Source organism: Lipotes vexillifer, unplaced genomic scaffold (genome assembly GCF_000442215.2).
Source record: "Lipotes vexillifer unplaced genomic scaffold, Lipotes_vexillifer_v1.1 scaffold382, whole genome shotgun sequence".
Taxonomy (NCBI): Eukaryota; Metazoa; Chordata; class Mammalia; order Artiodactyla; family Lipotidae; genus Lipotes; species Lipotes vexillifer.
In genome coordinates this window covers 1,750,277-1,767,967 of record NW_006780611.1, presented here as the reverse complement: position 1 = coordinate 1,767,967, position 17,691 = coordinate 1,750,277, and the positions used below count along the sequence as shown (strand labels likewise).

At 61.3% G+C, this 17,691-nt stretch overlaps 1 protein-coding gene across 1 annotated transcript in view; it reads left to right on the top strand.

Moving 5' to 3' along the window:
* Positions 1-17,691, top strand: part of TAFA5 (TAFA chemokine like family member 5) — a 205,701-nt gene that overhangs the window by 162,062 nt on the left and 25,948 nt on the right. The window contains exon 3 of the mRNA XM_007453899.1: positions 12,546-12,673. Within this exon, the coding sequence (XP_007453961.1) occupies positions 12,546-12,673 (128 nt within the window). The remainder of the gene's footprint in view (positions 1-12,545; positions 12,674-17,691) is intronic.

The following is a 17,691-nucleotide window of genomic DNA, read 5'->3' as shown; positions in this document are numbered from 1 at the left end:
TGGGTGGATGGATGGGTGGGTGGATGGATGGGTGGATGGATGGATGGATGGGTGGATGAGTGGATGGGTGGGTGGGTGGATGGATGAGTGGATGAGTGGGTGAGTGGATGGATGGATAGTTGAGTGGATGGATAGTTGGGTGGATGGATAGTTGGATGGATGGGTAGATAGACGAATGGAGGGGTGGATGACTGGATGGATGGACAGGTGAACAGAAGGAGAAATGAGTGGACAGAGGATGGTTTTCTAAATGTTTCATGCGCCTCACAGTGAAAATTTCTGTGAGAGCTTGATAGGTCTGAGTCCTAGTGGGGGCCTGGATTCCCTGAAAGCAGCCAGTGTTCTCAGCCTCAGTGCCCCTCTGTCTTGTCCAGCATCTCCCCCATGCAGGCAAGAGCACGCCCCTGGACCATGGCCGTCATCACTTCCTGGGAGACTGACCCACAACACAGCCCCCAGCCCCATGGGCGCCCAGCTGCCACAAGTGGCCTCCCTAAATGAAAGTGTGTCACAGCTCTCTACGAAGGGATGTGCAGGGTCTCCACACAGTGAGGCCGTGACGCTCCCCCAGGAGCCCTGCCACCTCCCGGAAGCAGGGAGATGCTTTCCTGCCTCAGGTTAAAATGAAAAGCCGGTTGCATCTCCTGTCTACCGTCTCGAGGAGCTTCTGTCAATTCATGGGAATTTGCCCAAGAAAAATGATTGGAGTGTTTTCCTGTTCCCTCTACTTACTTTTCTTAATCCTAGTGAAATAACGAGACAGGTAGCTCGTGACAACTGTGGTTTTTCTCTCTCAATCCAATTTGATTACCCAAATCTGGAGTGTTTTCCACGGGTGCAGGATGCTAACTAATCATACGGGGACACTTCTCCATTCTAGAGCTCTGGTGGGGACAGGTCCCAGGCAGCTAATGAATCACACTAATCAGAGAACCGTCTCAAAAATTAATCCATTCTACTGTAACTATTTAAAGAAAAAATAATTATCGAGACTGTTCTCGCTAAATTATGCTGTCTAGAAGTTGTCAAAAGAAAATTTTGTCTAATTTTAAAATGTAATCTGGGTTTTGCAGATTTCTTTTCTGAGTGATTAAAGGATTCAGCATGAATGACCAGGAGGAGAATGTGCCTTTTCTTCCCGAACTGTCGGGTCTTGGGTGTGACGTGTGCCAGCCTGGCGGGGCCCACGGCCTTGGCCTCCATCACAGACCCCACCCAGGAACATGCATGGCCTTGGGGCCACTGGACCCCAGGCTTCTCCAGGGAAAGTGGGTCTCCCCGCCTGCCCCTTGGTCCTGAGAACAGGCCCACATCCTTGAGCTGGGCGTGCCCCGTGGCTTGGGGTGAGTGCAGCCTGAGTGAGTGACCATAGCCCTCTTTGCCCGGGAGGTAGAGGTTGACACGCCCTTTGAGCTCAGGGGTCCCAGCGGCTGAGCTGTGCCCACTCCCATCCCACTCGCTTCCCTGATGGGTTAATCCCGGTACCAAGGGCGGACGGGGGCCTCCTGTGCTTGGCCCCGAAGTGTTCAGAACATCTGAGAAGACTCCAGAAAACTGACAGCTGCCTTGCCTGCAAAGGAGGGAGGTGTGACTCACAGAGGTTTTGCAGTTTGGGCTGGCTCACTGATGTCTGTCCATCCCAAGTGACCGAGGAGACCAGAGCAGTTCAGGGAGCCCGGAGCCAGACCCCTGGGGTGGCCCCCCTCAAAGAGGAGGCGGGCTGCTCCCAAGAAGTCCCCGAGCCTCGGGCTCCCCGGCCAGGTTGGGCACAGAGGCCACCCCTGGACTGCAGAGTGAGGCCCCGGCTGGCTTGGGGGCGGTGCAGGGGTGCAGGGGGCTGCCCCTCGGAGCCCGCCCCTAGTCTGCTGGCTGGAACCTCCCTTCCCGCTCTGGCCTGGTGAGGATGGAATGGGATGGGGTCTTCGGGACCCTGTACTGACACAGCTCTTCCTGTCAGCGTTTTGGCCTTACTGTCCTGCCCGTCTTGAGTGAGGGTGGGGGTGGGGGAGGGGGGATGACCAAACCAGTGAGGGGGGACAGGTACGTGACCCGCACACGGTGCTGAGCGTCAGGCCCCGTGACCCCAGGAACAGTGGGGGCCGTGGTAGCGATGACAAGCCACCCACCCCAGACCAGGAGCAGAAGCCAGGCAGGGTCAGAGAAGGTTCCGGAAAGCCGGGATAGGGAGGGCTCTTTGTCCCTGGCACCCTTCTCCTGGGCCGACACTCACCTGTGTATCCAGGACCACCTGCTCCATCCCCCCAGCATCCTCGTGGACCCCCTTTTCCGGGCACCACCCCTGTGCCGCAGCACAGCAAGCTTGTAAACCATCACCTGGACCAGTGCGGACGTAGGGTCAGTGGCCACGTGTGGCTGCCCAGGACGCTCTGTTAGGCCTGCGTCTCCTCACACCTTTTCCAGCTGAGCCCACTAAGCCTCACCAACAGGGCCCACAGATGACGGACCCTACGTCCCTCCATCCTGGGGCTGAAGTCCACCTGTCACCAAGTGGGCCTCAGAGCTGGGAGCTGGAGCAGGTGTGTGCACAGGGCCAGCCCTGCATGAGGGCTTCTCTGCACGGAGCCCTTCCCTCCCTCCCTCACCTCTACCCGGGCAGCTCCTTACCGGGACTTCAGGGTCTCAGGTTCCTTCAGGTTCTGTGTTCCTTCTCCCCACGGCCCTGTGCCCGTCCGAGGCTGCTGTGAGAATCCACACCACGCTCTCAGCTGGGACGTCTGGGACCCCCGGAACACAGGTGGGTAGCCGGGAGCTGCTGTGATTCAAGGCCCCGCTGCCGTCACAGACCCCCCCTTCCTGGCTGTCAGCTGTAATCAGCGTGGCAAAGACCCGAAGCATATTTTGGGGCCATTGGAGGCCATTCTATGTGCCCAGTGGCTACAAGAGGAATCGGCACAGCCTGGCGCTGGGGGAAGGTTGAGGGAACGAAGCTAACCCTACAAACTGATGAATGTCAGCACAGCCCTCCCAAAATCGCAGGTAGGGCAGACACGTGCACGCAGCGTGCTCTAATTATTGGGAACCAAGCGAAATGTGTGAGCACTAGAAGCCCCTGATATACTGTGTATATGTTAGAAAGCCCTGTGGGGGGCGGCAGGGGGCTGTAGGCGGAGCACAGCCCCCGGGCGGGTCAGAATGGGAAACAACTCCCTGTCCATGGGCTGCTGACCGCAGACCCAGCCGGTCCCAGGCCAGAGCAGCCCAGAGCTGGCAGCCAGGCCTCTGGAGCCAGCCTGGAGGCCCCTCAGGGCTGGGATGCCGCTGGGTGGTCTTGTGGTCTTGTGGGTCCAGCACGGTGGGAGCCCCAGGACCCCATCCACCTGCCAGATGCTTCTGGGGACAGAGAGGGGCTGGGACAAGCCACCACCCAGGCCTCCTGGAGTCTCCTGTGGCCGCTGCCGAGACCCCGCCCCTCCTCGGGACGGGAAATGCCATCTCTCCCTGCAGCTCTCAGAACACAGGCTCGCTGGCCTAACGTGCACAGAATAAATGTCTGTAGGAGAGAGTTATTCCGGCCCAAGGCTGTCGGAAAGCTGCCCTCTGACCGCCTACTGATGGTCACAGAGTCGCCTGCAGGACGGGACCCGGTGCCAACTCCCCTGGGGGACAGGTGACTGAGGACACATGATTGGCCGTGGTCGGGGGCTGATCCACTTGGCGGGCAGCCTGGCGGGATGCGTCCAGGGCCATGGAGACGCTCAGACCCTCTGACCCCGTAATTCCTCTCCCGGAAATATGTCCTGAGAAGATAATTCAAAAGAAGACGAAAGGCGTGTTGATAGCAGAGCTAAGCTGGAGAGCGCAAACAGCAGAGATGCCCGTCTCGGGACAGCGTGGTGGAGCACAGGAGCCGGAGTTGGCCCCGTGCAGCTGGGGGTGTAGCTGCGGGGCAGCGTGGAGGCCTCGTGGACCCGGAGATGGAGGACGGGGCAGGCGGCGGCTGCACAAGGGCCCTTGAACAGAGCCTGGGAGGTGGGGCTGCCCCAGGGGAGGGTCACCTCCCTGTCCCCTCAGTGGCCCTGGCATTGGTCCTCGGTGTGGCTGTGCTGCCCCTTGCTGGCCTCCAGAGCTCAGGATGCTGGGACCGAAGGCCTGTGCCCCACACCCACTGCGGGGCCAGCCACCCGCCTGCAGCAGAGCAGCCTGGAGCTGGGGGACACGCGCATTTCGCGCCCCAGCATCCCTTGCGCTGTCCTAGCCCATAACGATGCTGAGAGAATGAACGGTGGTGGGGCGGGGGCTTTCCCTCAGCCGCGGCCGTTCTGACTGGCTCTTACATCAGCTCTGTCCTTGCATCAGCCCCCTACCCTGCCCCGACACAGCGGCCTTCATCCCATCCACAGGGGAGAAAACCGAGGCACAGAGAGGGCAGGCGCCTGACCTGAGGGCCCAGCTGTGAGCAGCGGCACACGGGGACTCGAACCCTAAGGGCTCTTCGAGCTCCGAGCGCCACCCTGGTCTCCCCTCCTCCCTGGTCGAGCCATGGCTTCTCCTGCCAGCCGGGCCCTGCCTGCTTTACCCTCTTGCTGCCTCTGGGAGCCTGTTCCTGCACACGGCCGCGTGGAATCAGGGAGCGTGGGGGACCCCGGTCAGGCTGGCCGGGCTCAAGCCCTCGCGTCGTCCCCTTCCGGCTGCTGTGTGAACGTGGAAATCTCCTAACCTCTCTGAGCTTCCTTGTCCCGATGTGTGACGTGAGGATCAGGCCAACTGATTCTTTGTAAGTAACAACCAATAGTCAGTCAACCGATGAAGGAGTACGCGACTCGCCGTGAGGGTTAGTAAGCCAGTCCCCGTGGTCCGCAGCTGCCTGCACGGCCCAGCAGCTTGGTTCAGAGCCCCCAAGAGCCACCTGGCCTGCTCAGTCCCGCCAGGTGTGCTCACCTGGTGTGTTTGGGCACTGACGTTTCAAATAGGAGTTTGTAAAATGCAGAAGCTGCCCCTGGGTGTGTAAGGGCAAAATGGATTTCTCCCAGAATCATGGGGGTGTCCCAGCGGATGCTCTGGTTGTTTGCGTTTTCCCAAGCCCAAGGCCACCGATCCCCTGGTTGGGTCAGGGGGAGACCAGAGCCCGCCAGGCAGGGAGGTCCAGGTGTGCCGGGTCATCTCCACACAGCTGCCGGCCCTCCCCAGGCCGTGCGGGGCCTCCTGTGGGCTCACCTGTCCTCCCACCATCGCTGTGCCCTCCTCCAGAGCACTACGCCTCTGATTCCTCCCGTCCCTGGGGCCAGGCTGCCAGGGAGGGATGGCCTGAGAGTGGCTACTGCCGGGAAGGTCCTCTAAGGATATAGCTCGGGGGCTACGCAGGGTGCCCTCTGACCTCCCAGCCCCACGGGCCTTCCTGCCTCTGCTGGTAACTGCTCCCAGGAGGGGCCTCAATGTGCCATCCTGAGGAGCACAGAGATGGGAGCCCAGGGCCCTCCTGGGGTCCTCGAAACGTTCCCTGCCGCAGGAGCATCTGGACTACATTCTCAGGGCCTGTGTCGGCTCTTCATGCGATAGATCCTTCCAGAACCCTTGATACATTCCAGTTATATTTGACTCCACTGTGTGTGCGTGTAATTAATATCTATACGCTTATATTAAATGTCAGCCGCCCCTCTCATGGGTGTGGATGTGGCCTCACCCCTCTGTTACCAGCAAGATCCGGGGGACTTTGGGGACAGATGCTTCTGTGTTAGATGCTGCCAGAGACAGCGGCCTCCCCGTCTCACAAGGTCCATTTATGACTGTATCTGAGGAAGTGGCCAGAGATTTCTGGAATCCCACTGGTTTTGTTCTGGATGATTCATTTTCCAAGCTGTTGAGTAAAGTAAGCAGATTCATGTGTTAATGGCAACGAAGAAACAGTTTATTCCAAAGGGACCCCATGCAATTTACGAGCAGCAAAGGGTACAGCCGTTGAGCGGAGCGATATGGTCTCCGCGATCCCCGTCCATCTGTCCAGACTCAAGCGAGCAGCGCGCTGGTCGCTGCACTTGCTGTCTGAGCAGGCGTGCTGTCCACCAGACCCCGGATGGCTTCAAGGTCGTCCTGGTTGTCCAATCCTTAGGTTTGGCGGGGGTGGGCGAGGGCATCTTGCAGGGGCATGTTTCTGAGCTTCCACATCTTTGGAGCTTGTTTGTGCTGGTAAACAAAGAGGGCGTCCCAGCATCATGGGCATCACGGTGGCGAGAGGGGTGTTGCTGGTGGCAGGGAACCCACATAACGTGCAGCTCAGTCACTAGAATAGAATTTCAGACGTCACACAGGGACATACCCACACACAAATACTTGTGCGTGCATGTGCGCACACAAAATACAGGTGTGTGCACACACACGCACTCATATACACAAACACACACACAGGATCAACAGCTGGGCACACAGGCTCTTGGCCATAGGAGGCTCCTGTGGCTGGTGAGCTGATTGAACTGGGGTCCACTCAGACCCTCTGTACCCCCTTGGGACGCTGATCAGGAAGGTTGAAAGGAATCAAATAGGGGTGCTTAGCCCAGTCGAGGAGAGCACCGGGGAGAAGCCACAGCGCTAAGTGTCCCCTTTGAACAGGGCGAGTGTGAACTCTGAGGCCCTCCAGCTTCTGCCTTCCGTCCTGGCCCTTCCCGCGTTTTTCCTGCCTCACGTGGGCCGTCTTTTGAGATGGAAAATTCCAGAGCATTGGCCCTGGAGGGTGGACACTGCAGCTCCAGGGCTAAGCCAGCCAGAGGCCCTCACGGGGCCTGGTGAGGGCAAGGGCTCAGGAAATGTAAGCAGATAAGAAAAAAAGCTTTGTCTCGTGGGCCTTCCGAAGAAAGATGCTGCTGGTCTCTGCGTTTGAGACCAACTCTGAATGTTTTGCAGGCTCCTGAGAAATTGCATATGTAAAGCATCATTAGCTTTTTGGGGTGTAAATGAGCTCAACCAAAGGCCTCTCCCTCCGCTGGCTGTCAGATCTGAGTGAATTTAGCCCGGAATCCCTCTGATCCCAGGCGGCTGATTTTCAGAGCTGGGACCACAGGGGCCGGGCTCCTTCTGTCTCTTAAGGAGGAAGGAGCTGGTCCCCCAGGCAGGGCCCCAAGGCAGATGAGCTATGTCCTGTTAGGACCCCTGGTGAGAGCACCTGTCCTGAGGGTCCTCCCTTGGGTTCTTCGTGGGCTGCAGTGCCAGCCTGCTCACCTGGGAAGAGCCATCCTGTCCCGTGAATGCACATCACTCCGTCTCCTCTTGGCTGTGTCCCCACAGCCCCCTCTGTGGCCCTTGTCACCCTGAAGCTGCCAGGATGTGTCTTGGACTCGAGGCACAGTTTGCCCCACAGTTTTGGCAAGTTGGCCCTTCAGCCCATTGACCCAGACCCACCTGAAGCAGTCCGGTCGTGTCCAGGACCTGCACCCCAGCCGGGACCCCCGCTTCTCAGCCACCTGGACGCCCTGGGCCCTGCCCTGCTCCCGTCCCAGCCACCAGGCCCCTGCCTGCCTGAGAGCTTGGCCCGGCGCCCTCCGTGTCCCGAGAGGCCTTCTGTTCTGTCCTTCACGAGCAGCTGGGCTGCAGGGGCGGCTTCCTTCTGGGGGGGCGGCAGCTGGGAATGAGCCCCTCCGGGCCTGGAATCACCCGGGTGTCCTCGCAGAGGGGGATTCGGAGAGAAGGGACCCAGCCTCTCCATCCCAAGGCCCCAGCACTGGCCACTGGAGAGATGGGGACCCTGCAGGCCGACGTCCACACGTGGACACGGTGGATGTGTGGGCGTGTGGGCGTGTGTACGTGCGAGGCGGAGGGAGAGGCATGTGGGCCGGGCCAGGTCCCAGGGCTTCCGCTTCCTTTCAAAGGCTCGAGCTTGCAGAGATGGTCCACGCTGGGCCCCGAGGCCCGGGACAGGCACTGGGCGCGTGGCCAGCGGGAGATCCGCACCCCTGGCCTACATGGGCCGAGGGCCCCATGGTTGTGACACAGGAACAGGCTGGACCGCTGGTCGCAGCCGTCAGTCGCCGTCCCTCTGCCCCCTCAGCACCCCCAGCCCTGGGCGACGCCCTCCCCCGCTGGGAGCTGCCACGACGCTGGGGCCAGAGGAGAGGAGGTGGTGACGTGTGGGCACGAAAGGCCCCTTTGTCCCTGGGACGTGGTGGCCCAGCCCTGCGCCTCCGTCCGCCCCCAGCAGGAAGTGGGCCGGGGCTGAGTGAGCCGAGCTCCCGTGGCCAACGAAAGGCACTGTGTGATCAGCCTGGCTGTCCAGTGCCCTCCGCAGGGCCGGCACCCGCACGCCCAGGCCACCGCACCAGGTGGGGACAGGGCGGTGGCCAGGCAGCAGGTCTGCCTATTTGTTTTGCAGACACACCCACATGCCTGCTGTGCCAGGTCAGCCCATGAAGTGGTCCCACAAGTATGGCAGTGAGCGTGCCTGTGAACGTGTGCGCATATCTGTGTATGTCCGTGGTGTACACATGTGTGCTGTTTCACACGTGTGGGTGTGGTGTGCATGCCTTTGTGGGTGTTTACGTGTGTGCATGTGCCTGCACGTGGGCATCTGTGTGACCTCTGTGTTCCTGTGCATGTGTACACGTGCACACGTGTGCGTGTGTGTAAACGTGTGTGGCCAGGCTCTGTGGCTGCAGCGTGGGCAGGAACTATGCCCCTCCCCCTGTTGAAGGCACCTGGGACGCTGCCCCTCAAGCTTTCCTCCCTCTTCCTGACTGGCCCTCAAATGTTGTCTCGTTATGTTTGTGGGGCTCCCCGCAGGAGAATGGGGGCTGCATGTCCCCCCACCGCCGTCACCCCGCCTCTTAGTACTGCTTGTGGGACAGAGCAGAGGGGATGAAGGCTTGGTGACACCGCCTGTGCCTTGGGGAAGGGAAGCGGGCCCGTGTCCTTGACCGAGGGCCTGGGGCCCAGCTGAGCTGCGGCCTGGGAGGAGGAGCCTCAGGAGACCAGCAGGCGTCCCAGCCCCTTGGAGGCTTGGAGGCTGGCTCGGGCTCTGCCAGTGTCCGTCTACCGTCTACAGCCCCATGGTCGGCGGCCGAGAGTGGCTTCTGTCCTCACCGACCATGAAGGGCGTGTGGTTCACACGTGGACTCTGGCCCAACCCTGGGCCACAGGGGCCGCGCTTGCAGCTTCTTCTCCGTCCCCTTGGTCACCAAGCCTCCCGGGCAGGACGGAGCCCACGGGAAGCACCGCTGGCTCGAGGTCCTCTGCTGGCACAGCAGTGCAGGACTGAACCCATCCCTCCTCTGTTTTCTGGTCCTGCAGGCTAGCCAGGGAAGTGTGGGTATCAGGACCAGGCCTCTGGCGTGGCCCATGCTGCCCTGCCCCGCTGGTCTGGGCCAATGCCCTTCTGGGCTCCAGTCTCTCTGAATGGGGCCTCGCCTCGGCCTCCCTGCCTCCAGAACTGCATTTGCCTCTTGCAGCTGAGGGCACGTCTGTCGCCTGAGAAGGCCACGTTCCTGCTCTTGGCTCCGCTCCCTGGGCACAGCTGGGGTCTGGGTCCCCCCGCCCCGTGGTGACAGGCACAGTACGCTGACAGCATTTCCCTGGGTGCGGCCCAGGAGACAGACAGGAGCACAGGTCCAGATTTCTTTTAGCCACTCTTGAGCCTCCTCCCACGCCGTCTGTCCCGGATGACCCCAGAGAAACCCTCCCTTCCTTATTTAATTCGTCACGACCGTCTCTAAGCCATGCACATAGCGTTTCCGGGGATTGGCGGGGTGTGTATTTCAATCCTGTTGCTGCGTCATGGGTTTACGGTTTGCATTTGTTGGTGTGCGACGAGGTTTTTGTGTTGTCATTTACTGTCACCAAAATGGTGCACCAGGGACACGGGGCTGCTCCGGGGACTTATGCGGGAATGATGAGCAGATGAGGAAAAGAGTCCCGAGGGGATGTGCTGGGGAATGCAGCCGCCTGTGGCCTGCGGGTCCTGGCAGGACGATGTGGAGCGCGAGGTGCGGCTGGAGCCGGGCCTGCCGTGCCCTAGAGACGTTTCTGGGCAGCGAGACGGCCCATCCCCCACACCTGCCGTGAGAGCCCAGGCCTCTGGCGTGGCCCATGCTGCCCTGCCCCGCTGGTCTGGGCCAATGCCCTTCTGGGCTCCAGTCTCTCTGAATGGGGCCTCGCCTCGGCCTCCCTGCCTCCAGAACTGCATTTGCCTCTTGCAGCTGAGGGCACGTCTGTCGCCTGAGAAGGCCACGTTCCTGCTCTTGGCTCCGCTCCCTGGGCACAGCTGGGGTCTGGGTCCCCCCGCCCCGTGGTGACAGGCACAGTACGCTGACAGCATTTCCCTGGGTGCGGCCCAGGAGACAGACAGGAGCACAGGTCCAGATTTCTTTTAGCCACTCTTGAGCCTCCTCCCACGCCGTCTGTCCCGGATGACCCCAGAGAAACCCTCCCTTCCTTATTTAATTCGTCACGACCGTCTCTAAGCCATGCACATAGCGTTTCCGGGGATTGGCGGGGTGTGTATTTCAATCCTGTTGCTGCGTCATGGGTTTACGGTTTGCATTTGTTGGTGTGCGACGAGGTTTTTGTGTTGTCATTTACTGTCACCAAAATGGTGCACCAGGGACACGGGGCTGCTCCGGGGACTTATGCGGGAATGATGAGCAGATGAGGAAAAGAGTCCCGAGGGGATGTGCTGGGGAATGCAGCCGCCTGTGGCCTGCGGGTCCTGGCAGGACGATGTGGAGCGCGAGGTGCGGCTGGAGCCGGGCCTGCCGTGCCCTAGAGACGTTTCTGGGCAGCGAGACGCCCCCCCCCCCCCCCCTGCCGTGAGAGCAGAACCGCGTCTCCTCTTCTGTGGGAACCACGCTGATGCTCAGCTGGAGTGTTTTTCCACTCTGACCTCAGTTGGCTGTGGGGCATTTCCGCGCTGTGACGTCTCCCGGGCTGTCTTAGCTCAGGCTGCGGTCACAAAGCACCATAGGCTGTAGGTCTCGAACAGCTGAAATTTATTTTCTCCAAGTCCAGAGACGAGGAGGCTGCAATGCAGGTGCGGCTGACTGGTGGGGACCCCCTCCTGGCCCACAGACGGTCGCCTGCACTGCGTCCCACGTGGGAGAGGCTGAGCTCTCTGAGGTCAGTTCCTATAAGGGCACCAATGCTGTGGGGTGAGGCCCCACCCTTATGACCTCATTTAACCTCAGGTACTTCTGTAAAGGCCCTGTTTCCAAGTCCAGCCACTCTGGGGTCAGGACTTCATCCTGCGACTACAGGGGTTGGGGGTCACAGCTCCGTCCGTAGCTCGGCCTAGAAAGGAGCCGGTCTCAGGATGACCAGCTGGCTGTGGGTAGAGAGATGCTTGGTGTGGGTCCAGGTGAGCAACACACTACCCACAGGGCCCTCTGCTGTGCCCTTGGCAGGCACCACCAATCGATCCCAGGACACTCCCCGCTGTGCTCAGGCAGCTCCCACTTGTTTGTCAGAATTAGCATCAAGAGGTCACCTGGGATGCCATCCTTGTCTGTTTTCCAGACCACCTCCCAGCCCACCCTTTGTTAAGACTCACTGAGTTACCAGGCCCCCATGGGGTGAGGCCCCTCCCAGGTCCCCCATCGCCTTTGTAGGGACAGTCACTGCCTGCAGGACTGGTGGCGTGAGTGGCGGCCCGCATGCAAAGTGGAAATGCTGGGTTCCTTTAAAAGTTATTAATAATTTCAAGATGCAGGAAGAGCAGGGTGGGGCCATGGGGGCCGCTGCAGCCACCAAAGCAGTCGAACCTGCTTTAAAAAGGACGCGCATCACTCTGTCCTATTTCAAAATGACCCGTAGTTCCCAGGTTCCTTGAACAGTTCCATGCATACAGTCAGTGTTCTCTCCATCACAAAGTCCCTCCTTCCAGGGTCTCCGTCACATATGGGCTCCCAGGCCCTCCCGCCACTGCCACAGAAAGGTGGTGGGTTTCCCAGGAAGAGAGAGACACAGACCCCTTCTGCCTGGAAGCGTGGGTTTGGAGTCATCAGTGCTTAGCTGCCACGGGGTCTACCTTCCCCACCCCATCTGACAATGACAAGGACTCGAGTCCTGATGTCACCAGCCCTGGGACGTCCTCGGGGATGGGGGCTCCCCTTTGTGGATGAGGCCCCTGGAGGGCCGTGGCCTCCATATGATCTGCCAGGAGTCCCCACCCTCCCCCTGCCCACCTCCCTCCCAGCACCCACGTAGGCCCCAGGATTCCGGCCTACAGTCGGGCAGTCCCCACCGCATCGGTGGGGGTTCCTGGCCGGGAGACCTCCCCCACGCCCGCCCGCTGCTGTCTTTCCTGGCTCTCACGCAGATTCCAGACACAGGAGAGAAATACATTGTTGCCTCTGGGAAGGGAGGTCCTTGAAACTGTCCCCAGCGCCCTCAGTCACTACTTACTGAGTGGCCAATGGCAGAGCTGGTGGTGGGCAGTGAGCAATTGACCGCGAGGCCAGGGAGGGGGCAGCAGTCTGGCCAGGGCACCCTGATTGACACCAGGCGCTGCCCACTGGACCGTCCCCTCCCTGAATTCCAGTGCCGGGAATCGGGCTGCGTAGGTACGGCTCATGCCCCAGGCCAGCGCTGACAGCTCTCTCTTCTCTCCGCAGCACGAATCATCAAAACAAAGCAGTGGTGTGACATGCTCCCTTGTCTGGAGGGGGAAGGCTGTGACTTGTTGATCAACCGGTCAGGCTGGACGTGCACGCAGCCCGGCGGGCGGATAAAGACCACCACGGTAGGTGCGCGGCGCTGGCTGTGTGGGGGTGCGGGGGCCTCAGGCAGCAGAGCGCACTGGGCCGGGGTGCACCCGACACGCGCGATGACAGGACAGACAGATGCGGGGGGTGCGGGGGCCTCAGGCAGCAGAGCGCACTGGGCCAGGGTGCACCCCACACGCGCGATGACAGGACGGACAGATGCGGGGGTTGCGGGAGCCTGAGGCAGCAGAGCGCACTGGGGCGGGGTGCACCCCACACACGCGATGACAGGACGGACACACAGGCTGCCAGCCCCGCCTCCTCCAGAACCTCCCTGCTCTGCGGCCGGATCAGTCTGTTCCCGGGCTGCTCAGACCCATCACACGGTCACTGAGTGCCCAGCGGCCCGAGAGGCTGGACAGAACCCCCTCCCGGCCGGTCAGCTCACACGAGATTGCCGGTGAAGCTGTCCTGCTTCTGGGCGATGGACTCCCAGCTCCAGGCTGGAGGGAAGGTTAGAACCCACAGAAGGGCTTCAGAACGAAGGGCCTTTAAAGAAAAAGGATTGGGGAGGGGCCGTGGGCCTCATCCAGGCCATCCCCTCGCCCCCCAGGTAGTCATGGTGGCTGTTTGGAGCACAGACCCCGAGAGGCCCTGAGGGTGCCTCTGTCCCTCCTGGATCCCACCGAGAGGGACAGTTGTGGACTCTGGGCTCCCCAGGCTGGTCTCCCGCAGGCTGGGAGGCAGAGGGCGGCAAAGTGGCTTTGGGGCTGTTTGCTCTGAGATTCCTTCCCCACAGGAAAACTCATTAAGCACAGGCTGGGATGGTGTGGACCAGGGGAGCGGGGCTGCCCGGCCAGGGCCACGGGGACTCTGGTGCTCCATATGCTGGGCCCGCACAGTGTTGGACTCCGCCAGCCAATTTTCACCCCTCATCCGGGCTCTTCCTTGTGAGGTTGACGTAGGCAGCTGAGGACTGGGGTGGGCTATGGCTCCTGGCCAAAATTCCCGCCTCGATGCTGGGGGACGTTATGCCAGGGAAGTCTGGTTTCTTGTGGAGGGATCTGGAAGTTCTCCCCTGGCATCCATGGCAGAGAAGCAGGGGCCACGGCCCCTCAGGAATTAGTCTAGAGGAAAACCCACCCTTCCTGCCCTTGCAGCCTCCACTGGAGAAGTCAGATGGGCTGTTTCAGCAACGTCCTTAAGAGGCCAATTAGGCGTAGCTGCTCCGAGATGAGACACGGACGCCCTGGTCCCATCGCCGGCAGGGAGGTCGGGTGGGGACAAGCCAGGCCTCTGGGGGCACATTCTGAGGACGGGCCTGTCAAGCGGAGACGCGGGCCCCCGGCTACACCCAGGCAGCCCATCAGATGTCTCGGAGGATTCTTGTGTTGGCGGGAGTTCAGGCAGTGGGGTCCTGCCTGCAGCCTCCCCTTGCAGGCCTGGGGGCCCGTGCCAAGCAGGGCCGCCCACGAGGAGCGTTGGACTGGGCTGCAGCAAGCGCCCCCAGGCCTCCAGTCGTTGAAGCCGCAGCTGTGCGCTTGTCTGAGCATCGGCCGTGGTTGTTCATGCACGTGCAGCACGGAAGCGAGGGATCTGTCGTCAGACCTGGCAAGTGTGCAGGTGTGCCAGCTCACCACCTGCCACCTGCCTCACTGCTCCAGGAGCAGAAGGGCCTCTGAGGTGGGGCCGCTGCCTCCCCGACCATCTAGGAAGCAGCTGACCTTTCCAGGTTTCCCAAAAGGTGGAGACTGGGGGACAAGCAGACCCCAGGGGCCACTGCCCCCAGATCCGTGGGGCCCGGGGTCAGCGTGTGGCTGTGCAGAGGGCCCGGGCCAGCCCTGGTGCGGGAGGCGCTGCGTCGGGGGTCTTTTGAATGAACACCCACAGGAGGTGAGGCTTGGAGAGGGCTCCGGGCCACCCGCCCTCCATGGCGGGCCTGGCTGTGCATGGCTTCGGGGTCAGGCCTGACCTCCAGGTCACGTGGCCCCAGGCAGCACCCCTCAGTCTCCTCACGGTGAATCGGGGCATCTCCTCCCGTCAAGCCCCCGAGCGCATCCCAGCTCCCGGCGCCCCCGCACCTCGGAGGTTCTGGGGGGCCTCTACGTGCAAAGGGCGCTCCTTCAGCAGCCCTAGCACCCTCTCCCTGCAAGCGCAGCCTCAGGTCCTTACGTAGGTGCTCTAAGACCTTTGCTGAGACGGTGCAGACAGTCGTTCCCTTCGGGCTCACAGGTCTCGGAGCTCAGAACCATCACCTCGGGTTTCCAGCCGTGAAAAGTGCAGCTGGGGTGGCTGAGGGAGGCCACGGCCGGGGGTAAGTGAGCCGTGGAGGTGCCGGGTCAGCCCAACTCAGACGCGGCCTTGGCGCTACAGAAGGCCCATGGGTCTTCCAGGTGAGAAGACAGAGTCTCTGATGCGCGCATCCTGAGATCAGCCCACCCTGGAGAGTGCCTCGTGCTGGAACAGGTGCATCAGGAGAAGCCCACGGTCCAGGCAGGAAGGCCCTGCCACACCTGGGGCAGGTCAGGGAGGGGTGCACCCGCTCAGGGCCCCTTCACTCCCCCGGCGGGAGGCGCTCACACTCGGAGACACGGCCGAGTGGCCAGACGTGTTCCGTGACAGTGCCCTCCCGCCTGTGTGCTGGCCCGCAGGGTCACATCCCCACCGGGGAAATGGGCCCCGGGTGCTTGGGTTGGCAGATCCCTCTGAGATGACCCTAGGGGACCAGCGAGCTCTGTCATTGTCCCAAGTGTCTGCAGAGGTGACCCTGGCCTGCGTGCGGAAACCTATTTTCAAAGCTTCTTAAAAGCTTACTTGAGCTCTTGGCCCAAACACCTTATAATTGGAGCACGTGATCCCCTTCCACGATTGCACCTCGGGCCTCTTACAGACGGCAGATTAGCACTGTGGGGTTTCACGTTTGAGCATAAATTGGTTTTCCGTGAGGGGGGCTGTAAGACACCTCAGGATTGCTTGGCCACGTGACTGCTAATTTACCCCAGGTGCCAGGGTCTCAGCCCAGCGCCCCTGCAGCCAGGGCCACGTCCGGAAGTGGCTGTCACCCCCGCCCCACGCCTGGTCACGCCCCACCCCCTTCTCTGCATGGGCCGTGGCTGCTCCCTTCTCTGTGTCCCCAGCAAACCATGAGCTGCCTGAGGGCAGGCGCAGGCCTTGTGGTCCCGCCAGCCCTGGTCCCTCATTCGGGGCTCCCGTACATCCATGTGATAAATTGATTAATGGATTAGCAGAGCCCAGACCCCAGGTACATGCTGACGTTTGCATTTCCTAGATCACCTCTTTTCAAAGTGCAGGTCGTCACCCCGTTAGTGGGTTGTGAAATTAATTTAGTGGCTCATGATCAGCGTTTAAAAGAAGGAGGAAGAAACAGAATAAAAACATCCGGGAGCATCTGTGTCTTGAGAGTGAAGGCTGCTTCGTGGAGCGCACACAGGGTCACAGATGAGGTCACGCGGGTACCAGGACAGGTTGCAGTGAAGAGCTGGGGACCCGGCATCCCGGAGGTACTCAGGGCAGCGGGGCGGACCTGGCGTCTGTGGCTCCCGTGATCCCTGTTCCGAGGGCTGCCTGTGACGTTGGTCGGCGCCGGGCAAGTTGAGCAGGTGGACATCACAGGCCCTCCCCAAGGTCGCAAACAACATCCCCTCCTTGGCCCCCTCGCGGCCCCTTAGAGCAGGGCTGACCGGGCAACGCCAGGCCCCAGGTAGGCATGAGGCGCCCGCGAGTGGAGCGCCGTCCTGCCCACCCTCAGCTTCTGTCCAGATGTGAGCAGCTGGGGCGGCGCCCGGGCTTTAGTGGCACTCAGGACAGTCGGATACGTGCTCCATCTGCCACGTGCAGTGCCTCTGTGTTAAAGACGCTCCACAGTAGCTGCTATAATGAGCACCTCCTAGACCAGAACAAACAAGCTGGTTGAATCCGTCTCTCAGATGAACAATTAAGTCCTACGTTTTAATTCTGTGCTGCGTGGACACACCACTGTGGGGGGCAAGGGGTGTTCTGGGGGGTGTCTGTACCAAATCTACTCCAGGACCTTGGATGTCGTGGAAATTCATGACAACAGAAGAGCTTTCCCAGGAGCTGCCTCTGATCACCTTTGCCCCAGGAAGTCCAAATTCCGCCCAGGCCCAGGTGTCCTGGACCTGGGAGTGTGCAGCAGCGAGGTGCAGACGGGCACCCGGGGGGCTCCCTTAGGCCCCGGAGGGACGGAGGAGTGCCCAGCTCTGCCTGAAGCCTGGAGGCCTGCGGCTCATCACCCCTGCCTCCCTCATCTTGTCGTGAACTGGCCGTGCTTGGGCCGGGCAGCCTGGCACTTAGGCCAGCGTGCACTGCACACACTGACCCACGTGGCATCCAGGCCCAGGCAGCTCTTACTGTCACTCATCCGTGCCGAACGTCCATCCTCCACGTGGCTGGTCCAGGACTGAAGAGCCAGCCCGGTACGGGGCAGGGGGTGGGGAGGGAGCAGTGCCCCTTCTGGTTGTCCGTCCTCACCGTCCCAGGGCCGGCCGGCCTCATCCGGGCTGCCCCCGCAGACCCAGCGCCGCCCCACCCGGGAAGCTTGGAGCTTCAGGAGGGACGAGTCCTAGGTCCGACCTGGAGGCCTCTGCATTCCCGGATTCAAAATGTACTACCCGAGGGCCTCGTGTGTGTCCGGTGTGGGCCCCTCCCACCGAGATTCCTGAGAAAGGCTGGCCGGGGCCTTCTGTCTACGGAGCTCGCCCAACACGTGGCCCAGGCCTCCACGCTTCAGCCAGGGTCCTTGTGCCAGGTGCCCACCCAGGGCTGAACACACAGAAGGAGGAGCCTCAGGGGCCCCGAGCACTGGACCCCTCACGCTGGGGCTCAGGTTCTCGAAAGGCAGTCAGGGGGCACTTCGCAGGTGCTTGTACCAGGCTCCCAGGTGTAAAGAACAGAATACACGCTTCCCACTTCTGCCCCTGGAAACCCCTGGATGTGGCAGGGACGTGCGGGGACTGAACAGAAAAAGAGGCAACAGCAAAGCCAAACGGGAGAGGCAGCTGCACTAGGCAGGTCA